At 42.6% G+C, this 26036-nt stretch overlaps 1 protein-coding gene across 2 annotated transcripts in view; it reads right to left on the bottom strand.

Moving 5' to 3' along the window:
- The window catches only part of LYPLA2 (lysophospholipase 2), a 184510-nt gene that overhangs the window by 91855 nt on the left and 66619 nt on the right, over nt 1–26036 (bottom strand). For both annotated transcript variants that reach the window (XM_033955044.1, XM_033955043.1), the window contains exon 6: nt 20875–20945. In XM_033955044.1, coding sequence (XP_033810935.1) covers nt 20875–20945 — 71 coding nt within the window. The remainder of the gene's footprint in view (nt 1–20874; nt 20946–26036) is intronic.

Raw genomic sequence — 26036 nt, 5'->3', positions numbered from 1 at the left:
TCTTGAAAATGACTTATGGACCTGTGAACAAAATGAAAATTCCTGATCATTAAAATGAAGAATACGCCATATATCCTTCAAATCACATGATTGAACCAAATTATCTAAGCCTAAAAATTTTATACTTTTACCTGGTTTTTTATCCATTAATGGATCCATTATAGCATTAAAATCTCCAGCCACCACTAAATTAGAAGCAGCCAGTGGTAACAACATACTCTGCAACTTTTTAAATAATTCTGATTGATTCAAATTAGGGGCATATATATTGAACAACGTCAGGGTATTATTTCCCATACTCATATCAACATGTAACCATCTTCCATGTGGATCCAAATTTACTACTTTAAAATTGGCCATACACTTTTTATTTATAAGAACTGCTACCCCTGCTTTTTTACCTGATGCTGGAGCAAAAAAACACTCTTTCACCCACCCACCCGCTAGTTTCTGTGATTCCTTTATATTAAGATGAGTCTCCTGCAAACAATAAACATCCGCATTTTGCTTTTTTAAAAATAATAATACCTTTTTCCTTCTGATTACATGATTCAGGCCATTGACATTAATAGAAAATATCTTAAAAGACAATATATTTTAAACTCATCATCATAATCTTCCTCTTCCCCTCTTCCAAATCTAAAATCTAAAGAAATTCTCCCAATGGCACACATCTTTACACCTAAAATACCCAATCCCTTATTAATCCTTATCTTAATCATCCCAGTAATACCTTTAATACCCACCTTCTTCCCACCCATCCCCCCCAATATAATGACTGCTTAAGGACACACATTGGACCAGTAATCCCAACTTTTCCCCTCCCCCCGGGCAACCAATATTTATTAATAACCCCTTTATCATATATTAAGACAAACTCACTATCCCCCCTCAATGTATCTAATTATATCTCTCTTCTAATTATAAAACCTTTTCCTATTACCATTTTAAAGTAATTAATTTCTCTATCTGTTATTTAACCTTTAATCACATAACCATATTTATTTCCTAACTTAATCATTAATGCATCTTTATATTCTCATCAAACTCCATTTCATTCCCCAAACATATCATGTTATTTATTCTCAATATTCTACATATAATCTTATGTTCTAAATATTTACTATTGTAGTTCATCTACAAATATTAATCCTTTTGTTTACCTTACTATATATACTTTATACATTATGAAATTTAATTTATTTCATTCAACAAAATTCTAACATAAACATATATTTAATAGAGTACTATCATTTATCCTATATCTCATATTATCCAATCAATCAACCTCTATCTTCCTTTTAATATCCAAAAGCAAATATTCATATTTTCATACATATTATTAAAAATTCTTATCAAATATGTTTTTATCTTCTCTTTATATATAAACATTTTTAATTCATTGTCAAGAATAAAATTTTTCCCTTTTTCATTTTTATTTTTTCTTTTTTCTTTCTTTCTTTATTATTAATATTATTAATTTTTTTTAAATATTTTTCCTTTTCCAAAATAAATCGAAACCTTTTGAAACTATAATACCACAAAATCAATCCTTAAATTTGATCATTTAGCCATATCTTTTAGCTACCTATAAATTCCTATTATGTATCTTTCTTTTATATTATTAATTCTTTCTTTACTTTACTTGCATCTAAATGCCATAAAACTTGTCATGTCTATAATTAGTCCATTCTGCATTCTTCTTCTTGTCCTTTCGTTCTTTACTTTTCCTCATTTACTGACTTATTAAATTGTCTGATCTTTCATATTTTTCTTTGTTTCATCCATCATATCTTAAGTCTCCTGACTGCCAACTGTCAATTTATTTAATGTCCTTCCAGTCTACCAATCCTGCTTTCTTCTTCTTAACATCCATTTATTTTCTTGTCCATTCTTTACTTTTCCCCTTTTGTTAACTTATCAAGTTAACTATTCTTTCATGTTCATTCCTTACTCCAGCAATCCAGCCTTCAGTCCCCTAAAGTTCAGTCTAATAACTTCACTTAATGACTTTCCAGTCCCTCCTTCTTGCTTCTTTCTTCTTTACATCCTTTTATTGTCTTTTCCACTTGTCCATTTATATTTCCTGTTCTTTGTTGCTTATTCTTCTTTCTCCATCAAACGGAAGTCCCATAATTCTTATATAAACTTTTATTCAATATCCTCCAATCCGATCTTAATACCTTTTCCTTCATTCCAACACCCATTATGCTAAAATGACATAGGTTCTGATTTTGAAAGAAAAGTCTTTAGCTTCTCCAGGTCAACAAAATACAAAGATTTATCCCCACAAGATACCCTCATTTTTGCTGGGTAATATAACCCATACTTATATCCTTTTTCCTTTAATTGAGGTCTCAGATTGAGGAATTGCTTGCTGTATTTTTAGCAAAGTCTGGTAAAAAACATATTTTGGACCCTTTATAACAGGGGTGCCCAACGCGTCGATCGCGATCAACCGGTAGCTCAGGAAGGCAACGTGAGTTGATCGCAGAGCCCATCCCGGGCTCTGTGATAGACTCGTGTTGCCGTCCCGATCTACCGGGCCTATCAGCCTTCCTCTCCCTGACGTCAAAGACGCCGACGCCGGGCATTAGGCTGTTTTTGTCATTTCGGGGACGGGGCGTGGCGGCGGCAGCAGCAACAGCCTGAAAAAGAAATCATCCTGGCCTGGGTCGGTGTCATACTCCGGAACTTCTACCTCTTCCAGCAGCCCTCTCCCTTCTATCTGCTTCCGGCCACACCCCCTGCTCCGCGGCTCTCTTCGGCAACTCAGCAGCAGCGATCGACACAAGCTTCTGACGTCGGGGCCTACCCTCTGCGAGTCCCGCTTGTTTCAACTTCCTTTTTCCACAAAGGCGGGACTCGTAGAGGGAAGGCCTCGATGTCGGCAGCTTGTCTTGATTACCGCTGCTGACGAGTTGCTTAAGAGAGCTGCGGAGCAGGGGGGTTTTGCCAGTTGCAGGTAGAAGGGAGAGGGCCAGATGCAGGACTCGTGGGTGAGGGAGCAGAAGAGAGAGAGAAAGAGAGAGGGGAGGGAAACAAAAGGAAATATTTCATACTGGGCTGGGCTGGAGTGGAGGGCGGGTGGAAAGATTCTGGCTACAGGGTGCATTAACAAAGGAAAAGGGGGGAAAGCTGAAAATGGAGATAGTGACACAAAGAAGAGAAAGAGTAAGCAGGACCTACTGAATAAGGATAGAGATACAGAGGGGACATGAAGAGGAGGTGAATTAGAGACATAGAAGTAATGCTGAAAAAGTGTGAGGGGGGAGATAAAGACACTGAAAGGATAAATGGTGAACATGGGGTAAAGACAAGGACAGAAACAAATGAAATTTCTGAAAAAGTGGTGAGATAGGGATATAGATGTGATGGACACAAAGAAGGGTGATGCTGGAAAATAGGTGGAATGGTAATTCTGACAGACACAGAAGGGAAATGCTGGATCAAGGAGAGATGGGGCTCAGGCAGGATGGAATGAGGAGAAATGCCTTGTTGGCCCGGAACTTCCTCTCCTACGTCAGAATTGACGTCAGGGAGCGGAATGCTGGTCAGCGCGACGCTTCTGCAGGGAAAGCTTGGGACGGCGGTGGCTTGGGGGCTGTTCCCCGATGGCGGTGGCAGCAAACCGAGTGGCTTGGGGGAGGGCACGGAGAAAGAAAGAAAGGAGGCAGACAGGGAGACAGAAAGAAAAAGTTGGGAGAGAGAATGAGGTCTGGAGGAGAGGAAACATACAGGAGGCTGAAAGAAAGGAAGAAAGATTGGATGCATAGTCAGAAGAAGAAAGTGCAACCAGAGACTCATGAAATCACCAAACAGCAAAGGTAGGAAAAATGATTTTATTTTCAATTTAGTGATCAAAATGTGTCGGTTTTGAGAATTTATATCTGCTGTCTATATTTTGCACTATGGCTCCCTTTTACTAAACCACAATAGCGTTTTTTAGTGCAGGGAGCCTATGACCATTGAGAGCAGCATGAGGCATTCAGCGTAACTCCCTGTGCTAAAACCTACTATTGTGGTTTAGTAAAAAGGGAGGGGGTGTATTTGTCTATTTTTGTATTTTGTTACTAAGGTGACATTGCATAGAGTCATCTGCCGTGACCTCTTTGAAAAAACCCGGAATATGAATAATTAACATTTTCTCTGCCTTTCAGTATGCTTTGTGGTTTTTTTTTTAATTTTATTGTTGGTAGATCATTTTGACTTAGTCATTATAAAAGTAGCTCACAAGCCCATAAAGTGTGGGCACCCCTGCTTTATAATTTAAGTTTTTATCTCGTTTGGCAGCATTTAAAATTCCTATTGCTTGCTGGTATCTTAACATCTTGAATATCAATGGCCTTGGTCTCCCTTGGTTTTCCACACGTTTTGTTGGAATCCTGTGTGCACGTTCTATTTCCAAAGGCTGTTTGAAATCCAACTGCAGTAATTTAGGTATTAAATTTTCTAAAAACTGTATGGCATTTCCTCCTTCCAAATTTTCTTGTATTCCAAAAAGTTTTATATTTTTCCTTCTACCATGGTTTTCATAATCTTCCAGCTGATTTTTCAGATGAATAATTTCCAAACTGTCATTTTTACATCTTCTTTCTGCACATTCAAAAACCTCCATTTTAGCTTCCAGATCCGTTGTTCTTTTGTTTGTCACTTCCATCTGCCTATGTATATTCAATATTTCTTCCTTCATTTCTGCCATGCTGTTTACATTTTCTTTTAACATTTGTTTTATTTGTCTTAATTCCCCCATAACTTCGGCTTTACTCAGCTCTTCCGATTCATCTCCCGGAAGCGGAACCTTACACAGGGTAATTTGATCCTGCTTCTGCCTTTTCGCCGCTCCTCCGGTTTCATTTTTGCTCTGCCTCGTACTCGCCATGCTCCCGCACTTTCCCCGAAACTTTTCCACCGAAACTCAAGCCACAATAATAATCTTTTTTATTCAGCCGCTGCCCAGGTAAGAGGAGCGCCGCGAACACACGTCCATCTTGTGTGTGCGCCAAGCCACGCCCCCAAGAGAATAACAGTTCTAAAGATCATTTGTTGAGAACTAAGATTGTATAGGTCAGTTACCTAAGTACTTTAGGAACAGATGTGTTTTTAGGCGTTTCCTGAATTCCCTATAAATTGTAGGCACGAGCAGTTGTTCCAGGTCTTTACCCCATAATGCTGCTTGGTGTGAGAATAGATGTTGGTGAAGACTTTTAAATTTACAACCTCTAACCAGTGGAGAAACAAAGTTTGGATGTGAGGTTCTCCTGAATCTGTTGGTTGTGAAGGAGAAAAGGTCTGTTATATATTTAGAGGCTAAGCCATACAGTACCTTGAAGCAAAAACAACCAAATTTGAATTTCACACATGCCTCCAGTGCAAAAGTCGATAGGAAGGTGTCATGTGATCAAACTTCTTCAGTCCACAAAGTAACCTAACCGCTGCATTTTGTACCAGTTGCAATCGCCGCATGTTCTTCTGGGAGAGTGCCAAGTAGGCGATGTTACAATAGTCAAGTTGACTCAGTGTAAGGGATTGTACCAGAATTCTAAATGATGAGACATCGAAGTAAGCTCTGATGGACCAAAGCTTCCAGAGGGTGAGAAAGATCTTTCTAATCAGGGAGTCTACCTGGTCTTTCATGGTCAGGATCTGGTCCAGTGTTACTCCCAATATCTTCATAGTGGGTTGAATGGGATAACTAAGGTTATTGATGCACAATGATGCTTTAGTGTCAAGTGGGCGTGGCGATGCTATAAAAAATTTTGTTTTCTCTGAATTTAGCTTTAGTCTGAATTCAGTCATCCATTGGTCCATCCGATTTAGTGCTTCTGTTGCTCTGGGGGTGACTTCTGAGACAGAGGTAGTAAATGGGATAATTATCATGAAGTCATCAGCGTAGCTAAATAGTTTTATCCTCAGTTGGGACAATTGCGCACCCAATGAGGCCATGTAAACATTGAAGAGCAGTGGGGATAATGGTGATCCCTGTGGCACACCAGATGGATTGCTCCATGTGTCGGAGAGATCATAATTAAAACGGACTTGGTAGATGCATGATATAAGGAAATCTCGAAACCAGTTTAATACCTCTCCTCTGATTCCAATTGCATCTAAGCATTGTAATAGTTTTCCATGGTCCACCAAGTCGAAGGCAGAGCTCATGTCAAATTGCATGATTAGGGAGTTGAGGCCCTTATTAAACAAGTAGCACACATTGTCCAGGATAGCCGCAATTACTGTCTCAGTGCTAAACAGAGGCCTAAAACCAGATTGAGTTTCGTGCAAGAGAGAGAACTGGTTGAGATATTCCATCAGTTGGGTGTGTACCATTCCTTCCATGATTTTTACAATAAAATGGGATGGATGCTACTGGTCTTTAGTTGGTTACTGATGTTGGTGATTTTTTACGATTTTTTGGAATTGGGATTATTATAATATGACCATTATTTGTGAGGAATTTTCCATTGTTTAGGTTATTGGTTAGGTAATTCAATAGAGATAGTTTAAAGTCTAATGGAGCTGCTTTCATAATTTCTGGGGGACATGAGTCCAGGACACAGTATGATTTAGAGCAGAGGTCTTAAACACGCAGCCCCTCAGGGACTATTTTGCGGCCCGTGATCTGTCCTCTCCATTTCACAAGTTTTCCGATTGTGGAGAGGACAATCGCGTACAGACCGCAACTGCAGTAATTTACTTGCGTCGGAGGGAATGTCGGCAAACAGCCTCGTGGTGGTGGTGTGCTTCTCCCACTCTCAGCCTTCCTCCGCCCGCTTTGGCTTGCGTCTCTAGGCGGCACTAGCGCCTAGAGACGCAGTGCCGAGTTCTTAGCTCTCCCTGCTTATCTTCCCAGCATAGAGCCGACCAATTCTCACCACCCGACGTCAATTCTAACATCGGGGAGGAAGGTCTGGGCCAGCCAATCGCTGCCTGGCTGGCCCGAAACTTCCTCTCCGACGTTAGAATTGACGTCGGGTGGGGAGAATTGGTCAGCCCCGTGCTGGGGAAGATAAGTAGGGAGAACTAAGAACTCGTTGCCGGCCTGTTCTCCGATGGTGGTGGCTTGGGGGAGGGCAAGGAGAAATAAAGAAAGAAAGGGGGGGACAGGGAGACAGAAAGAAAGAAGGGAGATGGGACACAGACAGAAAGGGGCATGGAGAGAGAAAGAAAGAAAGAAAGAAAGAAAGGGCATAGAGAAAGAAAGAAAGGGTATGGAGAAAGAAAGGGGGCACGGAGAGAGAGAGAAAGACAGACATATAGAAAGAAAGGGGGCATGGAGAGATAGAAAGGAAGAAGGGGGCAGGGTGAAAGAAATAAAAAGTTGAGGAAGGGAAGGAGACAGATGCCAGACCAGGGGGAAGGAAGGAAGGAGGGAGAGAAAGGAAAGAAAGAGATGTCAGACCATGGAAATAGGGACGGAAGAAGAGAGAGATAGAAGGGAAGGGAAGACATGGAAATGTAGATTTTGAAAAGAAAGCAGAAAAATAGAATATTAAGTTAATGCCAAAGATGGATGCAAATTTGTTTCCTTAGAAAACCTGGGATCACAATTAAGTGAGAAGTCAGAAAAAACTCGATATATACAAACAAACTGACTCCAGCATAGAATTCTGTCAAAAGAGTGATCAAATCATATATACTACGCTCAGAGATATGAAACTCAAAAAGGAAGGCTTAAATGCCACCTTTACAGAAAGAGTTCACCTTCCAGTCATTGCGATATTTATAACAGATCACTCTCTGAGACTAGATGGAAACTTTGTAACTGATAGTCCAATAAATAGTTTCAAAACAATAGTAGTGAGTTTCAAAACAATGATTCAACTAGCAACTGATTCAACAAACTTGTTTTGAAATTCTTCAATTGATTTAAATGTCCATAGTGTGCATGGATACATTGTCAAGGCTGGATGTAATTAGAGTACTTAACTTGTGAACCAATTCAAGGGGTCCCAACGCAGCCCCGTTTCGGTATCTGCTTCAGGAGACCCAACAGGATATTTCAAAAGTACTTCATTAAATGATTCTTCATGTCACTGCAAAGTGCCTGTGCTAACTATGTTTTCTCAATCCTAAACAAGAAAAAACAAAATATGCTTTAAGCATACAGTGTGGAATAACTTCTATGCCCACACTGTAAGATGATGTAACAAAACTTACTTTGCCAAACATGGGGAAAAAAGGACTCCAAACTTAATCATACGTACCACTGCTGTGCCGTGTTGGGACCCCTTGAATTACATCCATCCAGCCTTGACAATGTATCCATGCACACTATGGACATTTAAATCAATTGAAGAATTTCAAAACAAGTTTGTTGAAACAGTTGCTAGTTGAATCATTTTTTTGAAACTCACTTCTATTGTTTTGAAACTATTTATTGGACTATCAGTTACAAAGTTTCCATCTAGTCTCAGAGAGTGATCTGTTATAAATATCGCAATGACTGGAAGGTGAACTCTTTCTGTAAAGGTGGCATTTAAGCCTTCCTTTTTGAGTTTCATATCTCTGAGCGGAGTATATATGATTTGATTACTCTCTGTAGACAGAATTGTATGCTGGAGTCAGTTCGTTTGTATATAAAGATGGATGCAAGGCAGAAAGTGAAGACAGAGAGAAAAACAGTCAAAGGACAAGAAGGCCCTGGAAACATAGTTAAAAAGCACAGAAAAATAAAGTCACCAGCCAACAAAGGTAGGGAAAATGATTTTATTTTCTATATAGTGATTGAAATGTGTCAGTTTTGAGAAAGGAAAGATATTAAACTTTAAATGTGAGGGCTGCAAAAAAAATAGGGTACTTGGAGGGCCGCAGAAAAAAATAATTAATGACAATTTTGCTTAAGGTAAAACTCTTTATAGTTTATAAATCTTTCCTTTAACTGTTAAAGGAAAGATTTATAAACTATAAAGTGTTTTACCTCATGCATGTTGTCATTTCTTTAATAAGACATTAACTATTTTTTCTGCGGTCCTCCAAGTACCTACAAATCCAAAATGTGGCCCCACTAAGGGTTTGAGTTTGAGACCACTGATTTAGAGTATTTGTTATATAACTTGATGTAGTTATTCCATTCTAAATTGTGGAAGGAACTCCAAATCATGTCTGCTGGTATTTCATAAGAACATAAGAAGTTGCCTCTGCTGAGGCAGACCAGAGGTCCATCTCGCCCAGCGGTCCGCTCCCGTGGTGGCCCATCAGACCTATTGCCTGAGCAGTGGTCCCTGACTATTTCTATAACCTACCTCTACTCCTATCTGTACCCCTCAATCCCTTTGTCCTCTAGGAACCTATCCAAACCTTCTTTGAAGCCCTGTAACGTGCTCCTGCCTATCACAGCCTCCGGAAGCGTGTTCCATGTATCCACCACCCTCTGGGTAAAAAAGAACTTCCTAGCATTTGTTCTAAACCTGTTCCCTTTCAGGTTCTCCGAGTGCCCCCTTGTACTTGTGGTTCCCCATAATTTGAAAAATCTGTCCCTGTCTACTTTTTCTATGCCCTTCAGGATCTTGAAGGTTTCTATCATGTCTCCTCTAAGTCTCCGCTTCTCCAGGGAGAACAGCCCCAGCTTTTTCAGTCTGTCAGTATATGAGAGGTTTTCCATACCCTTTACTAGCTTAGTTGCTCTTCTCTGTACTCCCTCAAGTACTGCCATGTCCTTCTTGAGGAGCGGCGACCAGTACTGGACACAGTACTCCAGATGCGGGCGCACCATTGCACGATACAGTGGCAGGATGACTTCCTTCGTCCTGGTTGTGATACCCTTCTTAATGAGACCCAACATTTTGTTTGCTTTCCTTGAGGCTGTGGCACACTGCGCCGACGCCTTCAATGTTGTGTCCACCATCACTCCCAGGTCTCTTTCCAGTTTACTTACCCCTAGCGGTGATCACCCCATTTTGTAAGTGAACATCGGGTTCTTTTTCCCTACATACATGACCTTGCATTTCCCTATGTTGAAGCTCATTTGCCACTTTTTGGCCCACTCTTCCAGTGTCGTCAGATCCTTTTGAAGATCTTTGCAGTCTTCCATGGTTTTAACCTTGCTGTATAGTTTGGTGTCATCCGCAAATTTAATGACCTCACATTTTGTTCCTGCCTCCAAGTCGTTAATAAATATATTGAACAGGATCGGTCCCAGTACCGACCCCTGCGGAACTCCACTCGTGACCCATTGCCTGTCTGAGTAATGGCCCTTTACTCCAACCCTCTGTTTCCTGTCTGCCAGCCAGTTTTTGATCCATCGGTGGACCTCCCCTTGCACCCCGTGGTTCCATAGCTTCTTAAGCAGTCTTTTGTGTGGTACCTTGTCGAAGGCTTTTTGAAAGTCAAGGTAAATGATGTCTATGGATTCCCCTTTATCCACCTGGCTGTTTACCCCCTCAAAGAAGTACAATAAGTTTGTGAGGCATGACCTACCCTTGCAGAAGCCATGCTGACTTGACTTTAGCTGCCCATTGTTTTCGATGTGTTCACAGATGCTGTCCTTAATCAGTGCTTCCATCATCTTTCCCGGGACCGAGGTCAAGCTCACCGGCCTGTAGTTTCCTGGGTCACCCCTTGGACCCATCTTGAAGATGGGCGTGACATTTGCTATTTTCCAGTCCTCCGGAACTTCTCCAGTTTTTAAGGACAGGTTGCATATTTGTCGAAGTGACTCTGCTATTTCGTTCCTTAGTTCCTTGAGTACCCTTGGGTGAATGCCATCCGGACCTGGCAATTTGTCGCTCTTTAGCCTGTCAATCTGCCTGAGGACATCCACTCGGCTCACTTCTAGTTGGACCAGTTTATCATCCTGATCTCCATTTACGATTTCTTTGGGTTCCGGAATGTTGGTTGTGTCCTCCCTCGTGAAGACTGACGGGAAGAACTCATTTAACTTGTCAGCTATCTCTTTTTCCTCTTTTACTACTCCCTTTCTGTCTCCATCATCCAAGGGTCCCACTTCCTCCCTTGCTGGTTGCTTCCCCTTAACGTACCTGAAGAATGATTTGAAGTTTGTTGCCTCCCCCGCCAGTCTCTCTTCATATTCCCTTTTTGCTTTCCTTACCACTCGGTGACACTCCCTCTGGTGTTCTTTATGCTCCTTTTGGTTGTCCTTTGTTTGGTCCTTTTTCCATTTATTGAACGATGCTTTCTTGTCACTTATCGTCATTTTCACTGCATTTGTTATCCACATTGGGTTTTTTGCTCCCTTTCCTGAACTTGAGGACACACAGGTTCTGTGCTTTGTGCACCGTGCCCTTGAGTAGGGTCCATGCTTTTTCTACGGACTCTATCTTCCTTGCGTTACCGTTGAGTTTCTTTCCCACCATTTTCCTCATGGCATCATAATTCCCTTTTTTGAAGTTGAGTGCTGTCGTTGTGGTTCTTTTCACTTTTGATGATCCAATTTCTAACCTGCACTGGATCGTGTTGTGATCGCTGTTTCCTAGTGGGGCTAGTACCGCCACCTCTTTTGCGGGTCCCCCTATCCCATTGAAGATTAGATCAAGAGTGGCATCTCCCCGTGTTGGTTCCATGACCAGCTGTTCCATGAAACAGTCCCTCGTGGACTCCAGGAATTTGGTCTCCCTCGTGCAGTTTGAGTACCCGATACTCCAGTCTATCCCAGGGTAGTTGAAATCCCCCATCACCACCACACTTCCGCTGTTGCATACCTGCCTCAGTTCAGCCTCCAGGTCCTGGTCGATTTCTTCCGATTGTCCAGGTGGGCGATAGTACAGTCCCAATTTTATGTCTGCTCCAGTTCCTCCCGGTAGCTTAACCCATAGTGATTCCAAGTCATCCGCCCTTACTGTTGTTTCCATCCTGGTTGAGGGAGACTTAGAGGAGACATGATAGAAACCTTCAAAATCCTGAGGGGCAAAGAGAGGGTAGACAGGGACAGATTCTTCAGACTGTGGGGAACCACAAGTAGAAGGGGTCACTTGGAGAAATTGAGAGGGGACAGGTTTAGAACAAATGCTAGGAAGTACAGAATGACACGGGGAAAAAATCTGTCCCCGCCATCGCCCCATCCCACCATCCTCTGCACCGCCCCGTCACCGCTATTCCCTTCACCGCCCCGTCACCGTCATCCCTTTCACCGCCCCGTCACCGCCCCTGCCATCCCATTCACCGCCCCGTCCCCGTCCCCGCTGCATCCATATAAGCCTTAGTACTGTAATATTTAGCTTATTCCTTTCTTATAAATCAAAGTTCCTGCTGCTGAACTAGAGAAAGAGATGTTCAGCTGGCAGGGTTTTGTTTATAAATTTTTATCAACACAACTAATATACTACTTTATCCTAAAGCAAAAAATAAATAAATATAATTTTTTTTCTACCTTTGTTGTCTGGTTTCTGCTTTCCACATCTTCTCATTCAATTCCTTCCATCCACTGTGTGTCTTCTCTCTGCGTCTTCCATTTGCCTCTCCCTTCACACCCCCCCCAATTGGTCTAGCACCCATCTTCTTCCCTCCATTCCCCCATAGTCTGGCATCTGTCTTCTTCCCATTCTGTCTTCCACATTTCCCTTCAGGGTCTGTTCCTCTCCACCCTCCTTCAATGTCTGTCCTATTCCTTTCCACCACCACCCTTCCCTCCTTTACCATCTGTTCCTTTCTACCACCCTTCAGCTCCTCTCGCGTGGCCTATCTATCTACCTTCCTCCCTCTTATTTTCATGGCACGTTACAATGTAATTTGTGCAAGCCACTGGAGCCTGCGAGCTCGGTCCCTGTCCCATCCCCACAAACCATCTCGCTTCTGTGCTCTTATTTTCCCCATTTCTAATATCTCCCCTATGTATCTGCCATTGCCCCCCCCCTGTGTCCATATACCATCCCCATGGCATGTCCCCTTTATGTCTCTGTCCCTATGCCCCATGCACATAATTTCCCCTCTTTCTGTTACCTTCCTGTGTCCAGATTTCCCCTATCTTCCTCTTCCATACCAGTGTGTCTCTTCTTTTCAACCCCATCTAGCTTTTTTCCCTCTTTCTTCCCCCCCCTGCTTCTAGCATTTGGCTCACCTGCCTGTCCTTCCCTTTCTTTCCTGCTGTGGGTTTTTCTTTCCGTTTTCATCCCCTTGGCCCAGAATCCTTTTCCCTTTCACTCCCTCCTTCCAGTTTGAGCCGGGAACACGGGCGATCGCACGGTCCCCGCATCCCCCACCCGCCTGCCTAATCGATCCTAGTGTTTAGCCAGCTCTCTCCCTTCTCCTCACCTTAGTTTGCAGGCTTTCTTTTTCGGCGACCTGCACGCACGGCTGCTCAGTGTTCAATCTTCTGCTCTGCTGCAACTTCCTGTTTCCGGTTGCATCAGAGCAGAAGATCGAAACTGAGCAGCAGCAGGTGCGCGGCTCTTTGATAGCGTGCGGGTCGCCGAAAAAGAAAACCTACAAACTAAGGTGAGGAGAAGGGAGAGAGCTGGCTAATCACTAGGATCGATTGGGCAGGCGGGTGTGGGCTGCGGGGACCGCGTGATCCTTCATGCCTCACTGCGGGGACAAGACCATTCACCGCTCCACGGGGCGGTGAATGGCCTTGTCCCCGTAGCGACTGCTAGTTTTCGGTCCCCGTTTTGACGGGTTACCCGCAGCTAAATGCGGTGGCCACGGGTAAACCGCCACCGTGTCATTCTCTACTAGGAAGTTCTTTTTTACCCAGAGGGTGGTTGACACATGGAACGCGCTTCCGGAGGTTGTGATAGGCCAGAGCACATTACAGGGGTTCAAGGAAGGTTTAAATAGGTTCCTAAAGAATAAGGGGATTGAGGAGTACAGATAGAAGTAGAGGTAGGTTATAGAAATGGTCAGGAACCACTTCACAGGTCATAGACCTGATGGGCCTCTGCGGGAGCGGACCGCTGGGCGCGATGGACCTCTGGTCTGACCCAGTGGAGGCAACTTCTTATGTTCTTATATATAGCGCTATTCCTCCACCCTTTTTGTGTGTCCTGTCCCTCCTGTAGAGTTTATACCCTGGTATGGCAACATCCCATTTATTGTCATCAGTCCACCACGTTTCTGTGACTCCAATTATGTCTAGGTCCTTCTTGCTGGCTATGACTTCCAGCTCTCCCATTTTGGCCCTTAGGCTCCTAGCATTAGCGTATAGGCAATGTAAGTCCCGGTTGTTTGCCTTCTCTGCTGGTTTTTCTCGTGGTTTGGCGCTCCTGGCGACCCCCTCAAGGGTTGCTAGTCCCCGAGCCTCGTCTCGGTCATCCTCTTCCTGCGGTGTGTCTGTTTCATCCTCAGCCTGTTTCCCCATTTTTGGTTGCCCCTCTGGCTCCCGTTGTTCTCTGTTAATCCTGCTTGCCAGTTTCATTTGTGCCCCGGGCCCCTGCATTGCATCCTTTGATCCTTTTTCCAAAAATTCCCACTCAGTCCCGAGCCCTCTTTTACAGTGTTCTTGCTCAGTATCCTTATTTGATACTTTGGTCCGATGTGTCGAGGTCAGATTGATTATCGGCTTTCCCCTTCTCCTCAGTTTAAAGCCAAGTCTATGACGCTCTGGACATTGCGTGCCAGCATCCTCATCCCAGCCATGCTCAGGTGCAGTCCATCTCTCCTGTAGAGCTTGTTCTTCCCCAAGAAAGTTGTCCAGTTCCGAACAAAGTGGAAACCCTCCTCTTCGCACCATCTCCTCAGCCAACCGTTTATTGCTTGTAGTTCGCTCTGCCTCCTTGCGTCCGCTCTCGGTACTGGCAGGATCTCTGAGAAGGCTATCTTCCTTGTCCTCAGTTGATTGATGTTCGTATTCGGCAATTATTGAGTAGTTATTTCTTAGGTTTTTAATTTTTGAATCGAAATGTTGTGCTAGATCATTTGCTGAGGGTAACTTGGTGTTATGCATGGGTTGAGTGTAGCGTGTGGTGTCAAATAAATTCATAACTATGTTGAACAGTTCTTTAGTATTAGTTCCTTTTGAGCTAGTGTATGATGAGTTAATTTTGTATGAGTAAAATGTTTTACGTTTTTCTTTTATCTGTTGTTTGTAGAGTTTTATGTTGGATCTCCAGTTATTCCGGTCTGACAGCTTTCCCGTTTTTTTCCAGATTCTTTCTAATCGTCTTACTGATTGTTTCATTGTTAGGAGTTCGATGTCAAACCATTTGTTGTATTTGTTTGAGCAGCTTTTACTATTTCGTTTAGGGGCAATTTTATCTAAAATGGATGTGCTAGTTTTCATCCAGTGATCATAGAAATCAACTCTTTCTTCTATCTTCGCTTGTAGATCATATTGTGACCAATACTCCTCTGGGTTGATATGGCCCCTTGCGAGGTGTTCTCTTTTTGTCCGTGGGCGTGTCTTAGATTTTAGCCGATCCAGAATAGATTTTTTTTTTTTTGTAAATAATTTTTATTCTTTTTAAATTCTTACATCAAGTGAAATACATGTATTACATTCAATTATGAAGAAACACTTGAAATTATCAATAAATGTTCTTACATTGTAAATTAAAGAAACCCTTTATCAAAATTTTATATCATATTATTATTACAATATTTTTCCCTTCCCTACCCCCTCTATATGCTCTATACATGTGTTATGATATCTGATCAGTAGAATAATTTGTCAATGGTCCCCATATTTTATTAAATTTTTTAATATAACCTTGTTGTAATGCCATTACTTTTTCCATTTTATATATATGACAAATTGAATTCCACCAGAAAGTGTAATTTAATTTAGTGTAATCTTTCCAATTCTGAGTAATTTGCTGAATGGCGACCCCTGTTAGAATTAATAAAAGTTTATTATTGTTAGCTGATATCGGACTCTGTGTTCTCATTGTTGTTCCAAATAATATTGTATCATATGATAGTCCAACATGATTTTCTAATAATTTATTAATTTGGGGCCAAATTAATTTCCAAAAGGAATTAATACAGGGACAAAAGAATAATAAATGATCTAATGTCCCCACTTCTATCTTACAATGCCAGCATCTATTAGATCTACTACTATCTAATTTCTGTAATCTTGTAGGGGTCCATAAAACTCTATGTAATAAAAACATCCATGTTTGACTCATAGATGCTGACCTTGTAGTATGTATTCTCCAGGACCAAAATTTTTGCCATTGAGATGCAGAAATTGTCTGTCCTATCTCAATACTCCAAATGTCCCTAAGTCCTGTTCTCTTTTTTTTTGTTTGAAAATTCATATATAATCTTATACCATTTTGCAGCTTGGTGTCCTAGAAAATCTGCTTGAAAACAAAGGATTGGCAAACTATATTGATTATTAAGATTCTTCCATTCAGGGAACCCTTCCTGAATAGCCTGCTTCAATTGCATCCATTTAAAATATTGTGTTTTTTCTAATCCAAATTTTTGTTGCAATTGTGAAAAACTAAGCAGTGATCCATTTATTATTACATCTTTTAAAGTACGTATACCTGCTATTATCCATTGTTTCCATACTATTTTAAATCCACCAATTTTGATCCTGGAGTTTACCCAAATAGATTGATTTAAAGATTTAGCCAATGGATTTGTTGATAAATTGCTTATAAATCTTAATGTTTTCCATGTATCTATTAGAATTCTATGATCTTTATAACTCCTGGGCATTGTTATACTAATGAAATGTTCTGGATGTAAAGGGAACATGAGGCGCCATTCTAAATATAACCAATCAGGTACATTTTCCATGAGATCTGGGAGGATCCAATACATACCCTGTCTTAAAATATAGGCTTGATGGTACCTATAGAAATTTGGAAAATTTACACCTCCCTCCTTAATTGTTTTTTGTAATGATGCTAAAGCGATTCTGGGTCTTTTCCCAAACCAAACAAATTTTGTTAGTATACTGTTTAACTTTTTATAAAATGACCCCTGAAAAAATATTGGGATCATACTCATTTGATAACAAACCACAGGTAAAATCATCATTTTAATTGTTTGAACTCTTCCCCACCAAGAAAGATGTAAAGGATTCCATTGCTCGCACATTTCTGTTATTTTCTTTAATAAAAGTTTTTCATTCTCTTTTACTGTGTCATCAATTGTATTTTTTATAAGAATACCTAAATATTTTAGTCCTTCCTCTTTCCATTTAAATGAATATGAATCAAATAATCCTTTGGTACAATGGATATTAATTGGAAGAACTTCAGATTTTTCCCAATTGATTTTATATCCAGAAAACTTTCCAAACTTTTCTATTAAGTTAAGTAGATCTGGAATGGTGTCTTCTGGTTCTCTTAAATATAATAAAATATCATCTGCATACGCAGATAATTTAAATTCCCAATTAGAAAATGTGATTCCCTTTATTCCCTTAGTTTGATTTATTGCAATTAATAAGGGTTCCAGAACGATATCAAAAAGTAAGGGAGATAAAGGACAACCTTGTCTAACTCCCCTTAGCAAGTTAAATTTATCAGATAAGTTATTGTTTATATTTAATCTTGCTCCAGGGGAGCTATATAATGTTTGAATCATTTTAATAAAACCAGGTCCTACACCAAACCATTCTAGAGCTTGATACATAAACTTCCATTCTACTCTATCAATCCAGAATAGATTGAAATAATAAGTGAAATGGTCAGACCAGATATCATGACACCAAGTACCATCCGAAAGAGAGATGGGAGGATTTATGATCTCCTTTATGGACATCGCTACCACGTCTAAATGATGGCCTTTTTAATGTGTTTGAGTGGATGAAGGGAGATTGTAATTGAGTAAAGAAAGAAAGTTTTTTAAAGTCTTTCACTTCTAGATTGTCTATTTCATCTAGATCAGCGGTCTCAAACACGCGGCCCGCGGGCCACATGTGGCTCTCCAAGTTTTATTTGCGGCCCGTGGTCTGGACTGGATAATTCCTTCCTTTTGGAGCAGCAGCGGGTCTGGCCGGTTCGTTCCGTTCAAAGCCGCGGGTTGGCGGTTCCTTGCGCTATTCGCTCCTGCATCGGAAGCCTTTCTGACATCACATCAGAGAGGCTTCAGACGCAGGCGCGGATCTCGCAAGGAGCCGCCACCCGCGGCTTTGAATGGAATGAGCCGGCCAGACACGCTGCTGCTCCAGTGGCGTACCAAGGGGGGGGGGGGGGTTTCCACACAACTGGTCACCCTCCACTGTTCTTCATAGAGTGTGGCTCGTCTAGAGCAGGGGTGCCCAACTGCTTCCCTTCCCTTCTCACCGCCGGCACCATGCTCTTTGATCTCCCTGCTTCTCTCGCCGCCCGACCTCAATTCTGACGTCAAGAGGACGTTCTGGCTAAGCAATCGCTGCCTGGCTGCCCGGAATGTCCTTTCCGACGTTAGAATTGACATCGGGCAGCGAAAGTTGGTCGGCCCCGTGGAGATCTCGGCCTCTTCCCGATGGCGCCAGAAGCAGCAGCAGCCTATTCCCCGACGGCGGTGGCATGGGGGAGGCAGGAAGGAAGAAAGAAAGAAGGGAGAGGACAGGGAGCCAGAAGGAAAAAAGAAAGAAGGGAGAGGACAGGGAGCCAGAAGGAAAAAAGAAAGAAGGGGGGGGACAGGGAGCCAGAAGGAAAAAAGAAAGAAGGGGGGGGACAAGGAGCCAGAAACAAAGCAAAAAATGGGACAAGGAATCAGAGAAAGACAGACATAGAAAATGAAAGAAAAAGTTGGGGGAAGGAATGAGGTCTGGAGGAGAGGAAGCATACAGGAGGCTGAAAGAAGAGAAGAAATATTGGATGCAGTCAGAAGAATAAAGTGCAACCAGAGACTGATGAAATTACCAAACAAAGGTAGGAAAATTATTTTATTTTCAATTTAGCAATAGAAATGTGCCAGTTTTGAGAAAGAAAAGATATTAAACTTTAAATGTGAGTGCTGCAGAAAAAATAGAGTACTTGGAGGGCCGCAGAAAAAATAGTTGTCTTATTAAAGAAATGACAATTTTGCATAAGGTAAAACTGTTAAAGGAAAGTTTTATAAACTATAAAGAGTTTAACCTCATGCAAAATTGTCATTTTTTTAATAAGACATTAACTATTTTTTTCTGCGGCCCTCCAAGTACCTATAAATCCAAAATGTGGCCCCGCAAAGGGTTTGAGTTTGAGACAACTGATCTAGATGTAAGTTTATGTCTCCCGCAATTAGATTATGTGATGAAGTGATTGAGTTAAGTAGGACAAATTTGCAGAAGTCCTCTCTAGCTTTTGGCCAGCTTTTTGGCGGAACATAGAATAATATACAAGAAAGGGAATCTTCTAGTTCCTTATTGCTAATTTTACAGGCTAATATTTCTAATTGGTTGGTCATTTTGGAATCCAATAGTTCAACTACAAATCCTTCCTTGGCGACAATTGCTAATCCTCCCCCTCTTCTTCCATCATGATTTAGCATATGAATTTTAAAATTGCTTGCCAGGGTCTCTTGCCCTATTGTCATTTTCTTCTTTCTTCGTGGTAACCATCCATCTTCCATTTCTGTCCTCCCCTTCCATTTCCCTTCCCTCCCCTGGAGGTCTAGCATCTTTCCTTTTTTTCATCTCTATTCCCGTAGCTGGAGCGATGGACCCCACCATCCCCAGATCCACCATCTCTCCTTTTTTCAACTACCCTTTCATCCAGCATCTCTCCCTCCTTCCCCACCAGCTCTCCCTTTCTTTCTAAATACCCTCCTAGCCAGTATCTTTATCCTCCCCACAACATCCCTTGTGTCCAACTTCTCTCTCTTTCTGTTCCTTCCCTCCCTAAATCCCATTGTCCACTATCTCTCTCCCTCTGTTTTTAGATCTATTATTTCTTCTATTCCTCCCCCATCTTCCCTCTCCATGATCTCCCCCCAAGTCCATCTCCCCCTCCACCAAGTTCACCTCTCCCATCCATCTTCTCCCCATCTCTCCCTCTACAGTCCACCAACTCCCTCAAGTCCATCTCCCCTCTCCCCCCATCTACCTTTATTTTGACGTTACAACATGTTGCTGGTGGCGGTAGTTATTTAGCAATCCACTCCTGCCACTACTCCTTGTGTCTTCTCTCCACTGTGACTTGCCCTCAGTGAAAACTTCCTGTTTCTGCTTGGGTGGCCAAATGGAGAGAAGACACCTGGAGTAGCGGCAGGGTAGTGAATTGCATTAGCTACCACCGCTTTTGCTTGGCCAGGGAGGAGAGGAGAAATACTTCCGGCCGGGAAGGGGAGAGCCTTGCTGCTGACGATCTGCATGCACAGTCCTGTTCGGGATTTCCCTCTGCCACTGGAGTCCTTTGTTTCTGATGTAACTTCCAGTTTTGCAAAAGCGGAAGTTACATTAGAAGAAAGGACTCCGGTGGCAGAGGGAAAGTCCAAACGGGTCTCTAGCAAGGGGGCCGACGAATCGGTAAGTTCGATTTTTTCCAAAATCAAATCGATTCACTGAATCGCAAATTGGGCAGCACTACTGGAGAGCTCACTGAGTGCTCTAATTTGTCACCGTCCCCACAGAAAAACCATCCCCATGTCATTATTTAAGGAGAGAAGAAAGAATCAAGAATCTGAATGGACACAACCTCTGACCCTCAATCAAACCTTGCACTGAAGGATGCTGGTGTAGACGGACCGAGGTTGAGATAGACACTAAAGAGCGATTCGGGATGGTTTCCTGTGGTTATCCGTGGGGACGGAGACAAATTCTGTCCTGTCATTCTCTATGAATCTACAGGTTCTAGTCTACAATGCGTGTATTTTAACCCAGAGAAAACATGTTTATAGCTTCTGTTTGATGCACATGTGTACATAAATTTTCCTTGGACATACAGTACTTTTGCTTTGAAAATCCAAGAGTGTGTTCACATGGTGTACTATTCTAAGATGAACAATTATGAAATTAACCCCATAATATACAATGCATTTTGTTCTAAACTTAAGCGTGATCACAGTACAAGGAAATATACACATCAGTCATTAGGGGCTAAAGGAAAGTCTTACTGTTTTCTGCAGCTTTCTTTATGCCAGTCTCATCTTCGGGAGCATCTGGATTCAAACCCATTAAATCAAACCTGCCAGAAAGGAGAAAAAAACCCAAGTGTGGGGTTTTCCAACTTTTCTTTATGGATTTTATTTTATAACAAAATTAACAGACTACAGATACTAAATCAACCCACTTAATACTTGGCTCATTTTCCCAACATCATACTGCTAAGATTTCCATCAGGCCTGGATTATGGAACTCTTCCTGTGGACCCAAAGACCTGAAAGAAGCTTAAAACTGTTCTATTTCATGTTGGCACAGATTAGAAAGCAGAGGAAACGCTAATCAGAAATTTTAAATCTTGTTTTACTGTCTGTTTAATAATATCTATACGTATTAAGAATCTTATGCTTGATCATCAATAAGTATTTAAAATAATAAAATATTTATTCAAAAAGGAAGTGATATCAACTCCCTTGATGGCTGCCTAATTTGGGGCTCCCTGATCCTTAGCTAGAATTTTGCTTTGGACTTGCAAACTTGCTGCGATCTGTCTCCTTTATTTAACTTATGTCTCAAAAGCTTAATACAGCTGATATAAGATGAGGATGTGATGTTATGAACCAGGATGGCTACCATTGATGGCCAGGATGGGGCTCCATTAGGGTGTTTAGAAAGATTCTCTATCCTCCTACCCTATCAATATGGCTTCAGACCTAACTTCAGTACTGAAACCCTCCTGGCCTCCCTAATCTCGAAGATCCAACAACTCCATTCTCACAAAAAATTTGCCGTTCTACTCCAATTCGACCTCTCTGCAGCCTTCGACGTTGTCCATCATGACATTCTAATCTTCCTACTCTCCGAGATAGGCATCAGCTCCACGGTCCTCGACTGGTTCTCGAATTTCTTACGTTCTCGCTCTTACAACGTTACCTAGAATGGTACCTCATCCTCCCCGTGGAAACCGACATGTGGAGTTCCTCAAGGCTCCCCCCTATCTCCTATCCTCTTCAACATTTATATGTCCTCCCTGAACCTCCTCCACCTTTCCCCCCTAGAAATACTCTACACTTACGCTGACGATATCCTGGTCCTCCTCGAGACCGACGCAAACCTCACCAATCTCGCAGCAAACATCTCTTCATGCATAACCAAACTTCAATCCTGGGCTCTCGCTGTACAAATGAAACTGAATGAGTCCAAAACCAAACTACTTTGGCTTGGCCCTAAACTTGATCATTTACCCACTTCCATCCCACTGCCCACAGGCTCCTCTCTACAACTAGAGTTCTCTAGCAAAGTTCTGGGCATCACCATAGATTCCTCGCTATCCTTCAACGACCACCTCAACTCCCTGATAAAAACATGCTTTCACAGCCTTCACATGCTGAGGAAAGTGAGGTCCTGCTTCCACCAAAAACACTTTGCCGTGCTCGTACAGTCCATCATCCTCTCCAGATTGGACTATTGCAATTCCATTTACCTTAGCTTAACAAAGAAAAGCCTCCACAAACTCCAACTAATCCAGAACACCGCGGCCAAACTTATCTTCTCAAAAAGCAAATTTGACCATGTCTCTCCGCTCCTGTCCAAGCTGCACTGGCTTCCTGTCATCTCCAGGGTCCACTTTAAATGTGCCTGCTTAACCTTCAAGATACTCCACGGCATCCTTCCACCTCTTATTCCTCTATCCTGGAATTCCTCAAATCCATTCTCCACTAGATCCACGCAAAAATTAAAATTATCCTTCCCCTCCTCAAAAGGTATCTCCCTCGTCGGTAAACTCGGGTCCTCCCTCCACTTCAGAATCGCTCAGCTCTGGAATAGTCTCCCTTCCCCTCTCCGCAACTTGAGCCCCCTTCTACCATTCCGTAAGCTTCTGAAGACTTGGCTCTTCGCCAAAACGTAACCCGTCCCCTCCCTAGTATTATCACACCTAACCTCTCCCTTACTTACTTCTATAAATCCACTGGAGTTCCGTTCCTTCCCTAACCATGTAAACCGTGTCGAGCTCCACCTGTGGAGATGATGCGGTATATAAACCCAAGATTTAGTTTAGTTTAGTTTAGTGTTTAGAAATTTGCTATCCACCATCCTTAACATGACAAGTTCAGGGTGCAGTTGGGCTCTTGTAACAGTGTGATGTTTACTCACATATGACTAGAGAAATTTTGGTATGGATCAGAGTCTGGGGACCGCCAAAAAGCAGAGCTGGCAGCAGACACATGCGCTAAGAAAAATATGGCAGCAGAGGCCTTAGACTCAGACAAGGATGAATCTCAGCAAATGGGAGAGGAGACTCAAGAAATTTCAGAAAAGGACATGGTTGGCTGGTTTCAGGACTTGAAAAAAAAGAAATGTCTGCAGTTCAGCAAGATGTACAAGCAGCTTTGGCAGGCCTTCGTACAGAATTAAATTAGTTAGGAGCCTTTGTGAGGCAAACAGAGGATACTGTGACTGCAGACCTGGTGACTGCTAAGGCAGATCCTTAAAAGAGATTCGGGTTCCCTTCAAGAGCTGAGAGATCAGCTAGAAGACTTAGAAAACAGGTTAAACCAGAGTAATCTTAGATTTAAAGGGGCTGTTGAGATGGAGGCATGTAAATATTACAAAATAGTGGTGCAGGAAGAGAACTGTTGAAAGATGATCCTGCCTAGGACCAGAGTGATTTTAAGTTAGATTGAACTCAATGAAGATTGGGACCAACAAAAGACAGGATCCCCAGAAATATTGTGGCATGCTTTGCTGATTTTACCATTAAGGAAAAATTTTTGCACAAAGCTAGACAGCAAAGAGAAATTGGCTGGAAGGGTCTTAAGATAATGACGTTTTGGTACATAGACTAAACCACGCATGGACAATGCTGGGCAGACAATCATGCGCAGGACGTCAATGTGCTGGATTTAAACACTATTTTAAAGCGCTCCGAGGGGTGTGTGTGGGGGAACCACCCCACTTTACTTAGAACTGTTGGCACTCCTGTTGAGGGGGGTGTTGGTGGGAACCCCCCATTATAGAGGAAAGAGCCTTTATCCCTCTCTTTTATTGAAAAATAAAAATTTCCTCTGTAATGGTAGGGGGTTCCCCCCACCTCCAAAGAGAGCGACAACAATTCTAAGCAAAGTGTGTGTGTGTGTGGGGGGGGGGGGGTCCCTCCCTCCACACCCTCTTGGAGTGCTTTAAAATAGTGTTTCAATCCAACGCGCTGATGTCCTGCGTGCAATTGTCTCGCGCTGTTTTGACTCGGCCCCGGTGTTTCAGGACTTAGCTTGTTCATCACTACAGAAAAGAAGTTCCTTCCATGACATCACATTATTTTTGCACAGTGATGGTTATAAATATTGGTGGATGTTTCCCTTCGCACTGTGGATTACAGTGTCAGGAAAGTAGAGGAGGGTCCGAACAGCAAAGGCACCGACTGCTCTGAAAGAACTTGGCTGCAACAACATCCCATCTGTGCAGGAGCCCTGATCGGAACTCATCTCTATAGAACCTCAGAGAGATTCGGCTTGGCAAACAGTAGTGGGTACCTGTAAAGAAAGCCCTAAATCGGTCAGTTGAACAGTCATGTCATTCGTTTTTACAGCTTTACTTGGAAGTACTGGGACCTAGTACCTACTGCCTGGCTGCCCTGAGTAGGCCCACTCTTACTATCTGAAGCTAAGCAGGGTCAGGCCTGGCTAATACCTGGATGGGAGACAACCTGGGAATACCAGATGCTGTAGGCTGAGGGGCCCTATGTTGGGCAGTAGCGATATAGTGGAGCCACACACAGTGCGGGAGAAGATAATGGCAAACCACTCCTGTACTCTGCCGTGAAACATCACAGGGTGGATTCCTCACTGTGCGTGTTGCCATGAGTCGGTGGCTGAATTAGTGGCATAATCCATCCATCCATTGGGACCTAGTATGTAGAGAACTCTGAGGGGTTTGATATTGCTGGCTCCTTGGCCATAGACTAGAACAAGGAGAAATTAGACTCTCTTTTAGACTCTCCAGACCAGCACAGTTTACGCTCCACTGCCAGCAGATGGAGACTGAGACATAATGACTTTTGGCAGTAGTACAAGTGGGCTATGCAGTCCCATCTACAATCAGTCTGACGAATAGCCAAGCAGAAAACTTACCAGGCTGAACACATTCCAACTCCACTCTCACATGGAGAGCCAAATCAGACATGTGAACACTGTTGGATATTGATTAGAACAATCTTCAAAAACATCCCCACAGTTCGCCAGCTAAACCAGACGAACCAAATACTGCTGCTCTTATACTCCCCAGCAACCAAAACAAAAACATACCGAAGGAAAAAAAAATGTGCTCTTCATGAAAAAACACCAAAATATATGATAGGGCAGGGTCCGTGCTGGTCTGGAGGGACAAAGAAAAAATGAGCAGGTAAGAACCTAATTTCTCCTTGTTTAGCGTTCCTCCAGACCGGCACAAAACGGATGGGACATACCAAAGTAGTACCATCATGGGTGGGACCCCCAAAGGGTTGCCACAAGAACACGCTTACTGAACACTGCATTCTGACATGCCTGAACATCCACACGGTAGTGGCAAACAAAGAAATGGAAAGAAGACCAAACCGCACTGCAGCTTTACAGATATTCACCGGATCCACCAGAGAACTCTCAGCCCAAGAGAGTGCCTGACCCCTTGGAATGAGCTTTGAGAACATCCAAAACAGGCTTCTTCTGAAGAAGATACACCGAAGTGATAGCCTCCTTGATCAAACATGCAATTGTAGCCTTGGAAGCACCATCCTGTCCCCCTTATGAAGACCCGCCTAAAGGACTAAAAGATAATCCAACTGACAGAACTCCTGGTCTGTGGCACATAAGCACGAAGGACCCTAAGAACATCCAATTTGCGCAACTGTCGCTACTCCAATGAGCTCTCCCGACTACCTAAGACCAGACGGACAATGGATTGGTCGACACAAAAAGGCGAAACCACCTTCAGCAGAAAGAAGGGAACTGGTTACAGCACAACCCACTCCCTAGAGAACTCCAGGAAGGGAGGCCTATACGAAAAGGCCTGCAGTTCGTTAACACGCCTCATGGAACTAATGGCCACCAGGAACACCGTCTTAAGAGTAAGGTCCTTCAGTGTGCAGGAGTCAAGGCACTCAAAAGGACTATGAACCAGTAACCAAGACATTGAGCTCCCC

The sequence above is a fragment of the Geotrypetes seraphini genome, chromosome 8, assembly GCF_902459505.1.
Source record: "Geotrypetes seraphini chromosome 8, aGeoSer1.1, whole genome shotgun sequence".
Lineage (NCBI taxonomy): Eukaryota > Metazoa > Chordata > Amphibia > Gymnophiona > Dermophiidae > Geotrypetes > Geotrypetes seraphini.
The sequence above is the reverse complement of the archived record's forward strand: the minus strand, read 5'-3'. Positions and strand labels throughout refer to the sequence as shown.